General features: G+C 52.1%; 1 protein-coding gene across 1 annotated transcript; it reads right to left on the reverse strand.

Annotated features, from left to right (window-relative positions):
- Positions 1 to 206: 206 nt before the first annotated feature.
- On the reverse strand, positions 207 to 7,834 carry RABIF (RAB interacting factor). The gene is made up of 2 exons (XM_082612086.1): positions 7,655 to 7,834; positions 207 to 2,965 (listed from the first exon to the last, which is right to left on the reverse strand). Exons 1-2 carry the CDS (start codon positions 7,778 to 7,780, stop codon positions 2,720 to 2,722), a joined length of 372 nt encoding a protein of 123 aa, XP_082468212.1. The 5' UTR covers positions 7,781 to 7,834; the 3' UTR covers positions 207 to 2,719.

Genomic DNA, 7,834 nt, shown 5'->3' on the forward strand with positions numbered 1-7,834 from the left:
CAGAGGTCCTCACAGCCACACGGCGGAGTTCTGAGGATCCTCATGCAGCGCGCTAACAGCAGTAAAGTGTCAGTACACCGCTATCCACCTTTAATTGTGTCAAAACAGGAAGGCCCTGGAAAAATCAACCGCTCCCCCACTGCAGCTGCAGCCTCGATACTCACAGCCGCGGTCGTGGGCTCCCCCTGGTGCCCCGGCGCACACAGCGACCTGACTCACAAGGCTTTCCCCAGAGCCCACCATGTGTGGGGGGCAGGGAGACGACCTTCATTCCACGACAGGCCCCAGGGTAAATCCTAAGGCGCAGGTTTCAGCCCTCCTCTCTGTTTCCAATTATACATTCTTCCCAAGGACGTGCAAGAATCTAATTGTCACTGTTTAAATGCCTTTATTTCTTTCAAATCAAGCTGAAAAGGCAGAATAACAACTCGATATTTCGGCTATTGGAGGAACAAAGTCTGGGAATTCTCAAGAAACGAAACACAAATGACCAGTAAATATATAAAACTTTCATTAGAAATAAAATAAATGCAAATTAATACAACGAGACACTATTTTTCCTACTATTAAAGTATCAACATATTCATTTAAGATAATAAATACCCAGTGTTAGGAACTGCTGGGGAGGAGGGTAAAGCCGCACAGCTGTTCCGGGGTGTGTGCGTCAGTCAGCAGAGCCGTGAAGACGCACACACCCTGCAAGCCCGCTACTGCTGACGCAGCCGGGGAAACAGTACAAAAGCCTGGACAGATTCAGCTACAAGGTTGCACCTTATATCACATGGTTTAGGAGAGGCTGGAGACAATCTAACAGTGGACTGTAAAATAAATTACAGTACAGAAATACAACGGCGGAGATGGACGTCACCTACGTGGGAAGTCAGTATTTTGTTAAATGGAAAAAGCAAGTTATGAGAGTACCACATGATCTCATATTTGTTTTAAAAACCCTACGTTTATTTATACAGTACATATAGAAAAACACTGAGAGCATAACACCACATTACCGTCGGCAGTCTCTGCATGGTGAAAATATGAATGATTAAAAACATTTTTCTACCTACTTTTTTTTTTAACATCTTTGTTGGAGTAGAATTGCTTTATAATGGTGTGTTAGTTTCTGCCCTACAACAAAGTGAATCAGCTATACATATACACATATCCCCATATACCTACTTTTGTATTTATCTGCAATGAATGTGTACTATTTCTGTGATTAAAAAAGGAAAGAAAAGTAAAAGTCTAATTAAAAAAACGCTTTGCCCAGGTTTTGGCTCATGATACGAGGGGCCACATGTCCCCAGAGGCATCTATGTGGTTTTGTTCCTTCTGACCTGAGTGGATATTCTCACAGTTTTTCTGCAAATGCCATAATCATGGACATCTGACCATTTGTCTAGAAAACAGTTCTCTCATTTTCTACCAGAGCTTGTGAGGCTACGGCCGGGAACGGAAGCCACCTTTCTAGGGGAGGAGGTTGGTGGCAAAACTGTGCCCAAGGCCCGCACTTTAGTTGGGGGGCCCTTAGACCAAGTTCTGGGGAGAAGGAGGGAGGAAGCAACTGGAAAACAGGTTCGACGGAATGTCTGTAAGGTCTCCACTTAGCCCTCATTTGCATTCTAGGTCTCCTGAGCCTTAAAGGCACCGAAGATGGGAGGATACCCGGAACCTGGTTTCACAGATTCCTTCTGAGATGGTGAGTCGTTTCAGAAGAGAAATGACAGAACTGAGAATCGTACTGAACATCGAACTGTCAGAGAAACCCCACAGCTACAAAGAGAGGCATCTGGACGGAAAGTCTGTATTCTGGGTTAGTCTAGAGATTCCAACTGAATCAGAAATCTGTGAGGACCACGCCCAGCGCATACAGTAATGATGACACCATCCACTTAAGAAGTCTGTCCTAGGAGCAAAGAGAGAGTTAGATGAGAGTTATATGCGTCCACGTCAGACAAACCAATGAAGTCATGTGTGATGTGGCAAAGGCCCGCCCCCTACGTCCCACACTCTCCGCTGACTCCAGGAGATCTTGGGAACACAGCCAGGGCTGAGTTTCGCTCGGGGTAGCTGACAGATGGGGTTGGAAATCTGACTTCCGGCTTACAGGCTATATATAGCAGTGCGGAGCGAATACAAAGAAAAACTACATCGAGATTTGAAGGGACAATAAAGTCACTGTCAGCCTGGGGGGGGGCCCTAAACGTGGTCTTTCTTAGAGGCATGTCCAAAGGAATGTGTTTCTGATTAGTGGTTTAAATACTGCAGTTTGGAAATGCTTTACTTTTAGAAAGAATAAATTACTGTAGATAAAGTTAGCCACACAACAGACGTCCGTGCGCTTTCCTGAATGAGAAAAAGGCGGGTTTCAACCGTCAGCACCATCATGAGCACCATCTGTCACGCGTCATCATGGCTAAAAGGTCGCATAACTGGTCTGTGAGGGTGAGAGCCCAGGGTACAGGAGAGCAGGAGGCCGGGAGGGGAGATCTGTGGAAGCACCCCGTGTCCTAAACCCGGGGGGAAAGGGAGCCGAGCAAAGGTGGGAACGCCTGTGAACTAAGCAGGAGGCCGGCGCTGAGGCTGTGAGGAAGCACGGGGACGCGTGCTGGACGGGGCGGGCCGACACCCGTGACTGACGTTAGCGCAGAGAAGGCGACTCGGCCGTCCTTGTGGGGAGTAGCTTTTATAGCGGGGGTGGAGCTGCGTCCCCTCCCCTCAGTCACTCATGGGAAACCCGTTCCAAGGCCACATAGAAACTGTTCTTGTCGTCCAGGCAGTGCCAGCCGATGGGGCCGATCTCGCAGTCCGCGCAGACCAGGAACTTGATGTTGCCCACGTCCTTGGTGAAGCCCACGTTCTCGAAAGTGAACATGTCCTCCACCAGCCAGTGCTCCTGCAGAAGGTCGCCCTCAGGGCTGCCGCCGTCGGCCAGCGCCGGCTTCTTCCGCATGGGCGGGAGGCAGAGCTGCGCGGAGAGAACACAGCAGAGCCCGCTCACTCCGCACGGCCGGCCCCCGAGGCTCCCCCAGCCCAGGCGCCCCGGTCCTCGCCCGCCTCTCAGGAGCAGGGGGAGAGGCGCTGCCTGGTTGCCGCGGTAACCGGGACGCCCTGGGTCCTCAGGGCCGGCCTGTTCCTCCCCTCCCCCTCCTCGGGCTCCTCCTCCCCGCCCCCGCCCCCGCCCCCGGACCCTCGGCTCCCTCGTGGCCTCCTCAGGGTCTCCCCCAACCGGACAAACTGCACGAGCTTCCCATGCTGCCCACTGCATGTGTATTCTTTAAAGTGGCTCAGCTGAGGCATAACTGACGCACACCAACGTGGCCAATCTGACACATTCTGGCACACGTATACTGCACACCAACAAAGCTTTACCACGATCAAGATAACGAGCATATTCATCACCCCCAAAGTTTCCTTATGCTGCTCCATTTCCTACTTGTCGTTTCTGAAATCATCTGATCAGTTTACTGGCTGTTACTTACCAGGGGGCTCCCTCCACCAGCTCACTTTTCCTGTTCATTACCACATCCCCACTGCCTGGAACGGCAAGTGACACAGAGCAGGGCGCAAATATTTGGGACAAGAGCAAACAGGATGTCCGGCTTCACGCTACTCCATCACTGTTGTTACGAAGATACGGGGTTTATCTCATAAAAGGAACATTAAAAAGGAAAATCTAGTTCTAGAATTTGGAATATTATCTCTAGGACCCTTGCATCTGCCATTCCCGAGGAGAAAGCATGCGCACGCACGCACGCACGCACACAACCCCTTTGACTTCTTCCACGTGATTACCGGACGCCTCAGCTGCCCCGCCCACTGAAGTACACGTCAACCAAGCTCCTTCCCTGCTCCTCACTACGGCTGCCGCCAGTGCGCAGAGTATTCCCCACCCCATGATTCACTACCAACGCACCCCCAAACTCTAATAAAAATAGGATGGCCTTAGTGTGCTAGCCCGGCATTGGCAATCAGGACAAAAGCTAACAATTTTAAAAGTTTTTTAAAAATTAGACTGACATCAATCCAAAACAGGTCAATGCTCTGGTGGGGATGAGAATGTCAGGAAGTCCACAAGAGCTGCCAGTGTGTGAAATACCCTGGAGCCCGCACTTCCGAACTCCAGGCCTGCTGACGCTGGTAGGGCATCCCTGGCAGGGAGGAGGGAGCTCTGATCCAGAACATTCCCCCTCCCTGTCCTCCAAGCACTCGGCTTATTAAAACACATCTGTGCATTTCCCTTTGCTGTGTCACCTGAGACTTCATCTGAGGACATCACAAAATATGACAGTCCCTCTTCCTGTTATATTGTCATTCCAGCCACTCTTTTTGCCTCATCTGATGGTTAAATGAGTCCCTAATGCTTTGTTTTACCCTGAGTAAAGGCAGAGGCAAAGAGAGGTAGGAATCAAAATTCAGGAACCAGAAAACCTGAATTCCAGTCCTAAGAGTAATTTTCTGTGGGCCTAAACGTCCCTAGGTACATTTCCAGCCTACCTCCTATACTGTGGGTGTGAAATCACATCTTAACTAAATGCAAGAGGAGTGAAACGTGAGGGGAGAAAATCGAAGACTATATAAGCATTAGCCCTCAGGACATGTCTAGCAAAGGAGCGCGAATCTCCCTCACATTGTCCCCGTTCGCAGTGCATAAGGCCACCTCTGCTGTCTCCCACTTGATTAGTGACTAAAGGGCACGAACTATTACTAGCCATCCATTCAAGGGGTCAGTCACACTGGGTCCTGTTCCCTCTCTTCCTCAACATTTCCATTTTTACTGAAATCCTGTTAAGTCAGAGCCATGTATGTGCACTTGTCTGTGTATCTGTGCCTAGACCTCAACAAAGTAGAGGACAACGCTAGGGTCACGCTGTGGGATGTAACATGTGGGACACAATGAGGCTTTCTGGACAGACTACTGGGGTGGAAATCTAGAAATTAACACCTAATTTGAGGTGGCCAACTCGGCTGCCTGGGGGCCAAAGTCGCCAGACCCCTGACGAGGTGGGTTAGCTGTGCGGCCAAGGCCCCGGCCAGCACCCCTGATCCCGGACAGCTCTGTGAGACACATCGAACACCACGACGCTGAGATTCTGCTGATGTCTCAGTGAAACCTCTTCTGCTTTCTTCAAGAACTATTAACAGTACCCGTTAAAAAATAAAATATTTCCTTTCTCTTTGTAAAAATACATTCTCATTATAGAGAACTTGGCAAGCATGCTGTACTATAGATGAGAATAAAAACTGTTACAGTAACCTTCTGTTAACCTTTTTTGTAATTTTTCCCCCTTCAGTGAGTACATGTGGTGGTTTTATTATTTTTTATTATTATTTTTTTAAAGATACTGACATGGGGAAAGAACCCGACATATATATATATATTTATCTATCTATCTGTTTATCGCTGCACTGGGTCTTCGTTGCCGCGCGTGGTTTTCTCTAGTTGCAGTGGGCGGGGGCTACTCTTCGTTGGGGCGTGCAGGCTTCTTATTGCAGTGGCTTCTCTTGCTGTGGAGCACGGGCTCTACGCACACGGGCTTTAGTAGTTGCAGTGTGTGGGCTCAGTAGTTGTGGCTCGCGGGCTCTAGAGAGCAGGCTTAGTAGTTATAGCACACGGGCTTAGTTGCTCCGCGGCATGTGGGATCTTCCAGGACCAGGGCTCAAACCCGTGTCTCCTGCACTGGCAGACAGATTCTTAACCACTGCGCCACCAGGGAAGTCCCTTGTGGTGGTTTTAAAACCACACAAATGTCCACAAATTCTCTGACAACCTTTCCAAGATGTGGAGACCGTGCCTCTCCCCTTGAGCCTGGGCAGGCCAAGGTGGGAGTGACAGGCTAGGTTAGGGAAGGCTGGGCCACTTCTGCAGGTTGCTCTTGGAACAGTTGCTCTGGGAGCCCTGGTGACCCTGAGGCCTCCTGGCGGATACCGGGAGGAGCGGCCGGCCCGTCACAGCCTGTTCCAGGTGCCTGAATCCTCTCAGTCCACAGGCAGACATGGGCGTGAGCAAGCTTCTGAGATGAGCCCTCTAACCGCTGCCCCGTGAAAGACCATGAATGAGAGAACTTCTGAGCCGTAGCTGGGCCCTGCCAACCCCCAAATTTGTGAGCAAAATCAACGTTAATGTTTTAAGTCACTGTCTGGGGTGATTTTGTCCTGCAGCAATGACTACGACAACACTGCCCAACACACCTGAGGCTCGTCCCAGTTCGATTCCCGACGTCTCACTGTGATGAACGATACGTAACACAGGCTGTACCATTTAAATTACTTGTAAGTGGGCACTTTGGTGCCATTAAGTACATTCCCATTATTGTGCAGCCATCACCACCACCCGTCCACCCTTTTATAACCACCCTTGCCAACTCCCCTGACCCGCCCCCGCTTCCTAAACCCTGGCCATCACTAATCTGTTGACCATTTCTAAAATGCAAAAATGTCATAGAAATGGAATGATGCAACAGTAATCTTTGGGGACCAGCTTTCTTCACTCAGCGTAATTCCCTGGAGATTCATTCTCATCCAAGTTGTGGTGCCCATGGTGTGGCATCATTCACCAGCAGAAGGCCTGCTGGGCTGTTTCTGGGTTTCGGCTCTTAGGAATAAAGGTGCAGTGAACATTTGTGCACAGGTTTTGTGTGAACATGTTTTCACCCCGCCAGGGATAAAGGCCCGGAGAACACTAGCTGGGTCCTATGTTAGGTGCATGCTTAGTTTGAGAATAATGTCTCGGTATGCTCTCATTCTCAACCAAACAATGCTCTATTCTTTCTCTCCCACAAGCTCATCTTCCACCCCCCTCTCCTGCCCCAACTGACCTCTCCCTCAAAAGGTAACAAAGCAACTATTCCCTTCTCTAACTCATCACCCTTTCCCTACATTATCAAGCTCTTTGGTGTTTCTTTCCTCTGTGACTGTAATTTCCTCTGCCCCAGACTGCAGGTGAGATTTCACAAAGGACCGAGTCGGGGGTCTGAACATTTTATAAAGAAACCGTTCACAGGGCTTAAAAAAAAGAACACGTCGGGTGACCGATGGCGCCTGCGACACGCGGATCCGCTCCGCCTGCTCTAACCCTTAGGCTCACGGACTGAGAACTTCACTCCCTCATTTACTTAAATCCCAATGTCTGTGTCCTCCCTCACGCGCAGTCTCGGGGCAGCGGGCGCGGGACACGGGACGTGGGACACGGGATCTGTGCAGCGGTGTGAACGACACTCCTAGTGATTCACGACGTCGGCGGAGATCACAGACCCGGGAGCGAGCGAGCGCTCTGCGGGTTCGGGCCTCGCCCCCAGGACGGCCCCCACGTCCCGTCCCTCCCCCACCGTGCCCACCCGCCCAGTGCGAACCGTCCCCCAGTTTCCCCGCCCACTCCCCCCCCCCCGGGACCCGCGCCCACTCCCAGGGCGGGGCGTGGCGGCGCAGTAGGGAGGAGGCTGCGGAACGTGACAGCGGGACGACGGGCATCGACACCTGAGCCTGAGGAAGGAACGCTCAGGCTCCCTAGAAGGTCGGTCTACAGCGGCCCGGCGTCGGCACCCGCGGTCGGCAGGCGCGGCCCCGGGGCGCCAGTGTCCGGTCGTGTGTCCGGGTCCAAGCCGAAAGGGACCCGGTGTCGCCGCCCCTCCCCCCGTTTCCCTCCGCGTCCCCTCACCTGCCGGCGGGAGAAGAGCGCCGTGCCCGGCTGCAGCACGCGGGAGCCGCAGCGCTGGCACAGCACCGCCTTCCGGTTCCGGCCCTCCGCCGACACCAGCTCGCTCGGCGGCGCCGCGGGCTCCATGGCCTCCACCCGGGCCCTTGGCGGCGACGCGCAGGCGCGGTCTCAGGGCGACCT

The sequence above is a fragment of the Mesoplodon mirus genome, assembly GCF_964341445.2.
Source record: "Mesoplodon mirus genome assembly, chromosome: 3".
Classification (NCBI taxonomy): domain Eukaryota; kingdom Metazoa; phylum Chordata; class Mammalia; order Artiodactyla; family Ziphiidae; genus Mesoplodon; species Mesoplodon mirus.

Bases quoted from the DNA above. Each gene is read 5' to 3' on its own strand.
- RABIF (XM_082612086.1), bottom strand. From the start codon at position 7,780: ATGGAGCCCGCGGCGCCGCCGAGCGAGCTGGTGTCGGCGGAGGGCCGG. The intron at 2,966-7,654 runs GTGAGGGGACGC...CTCTCCGCGCAG, and splicing joins CGCTCTTCTCCCGCCGGCAG to CTCTGCCTCCCGCCCATGCG.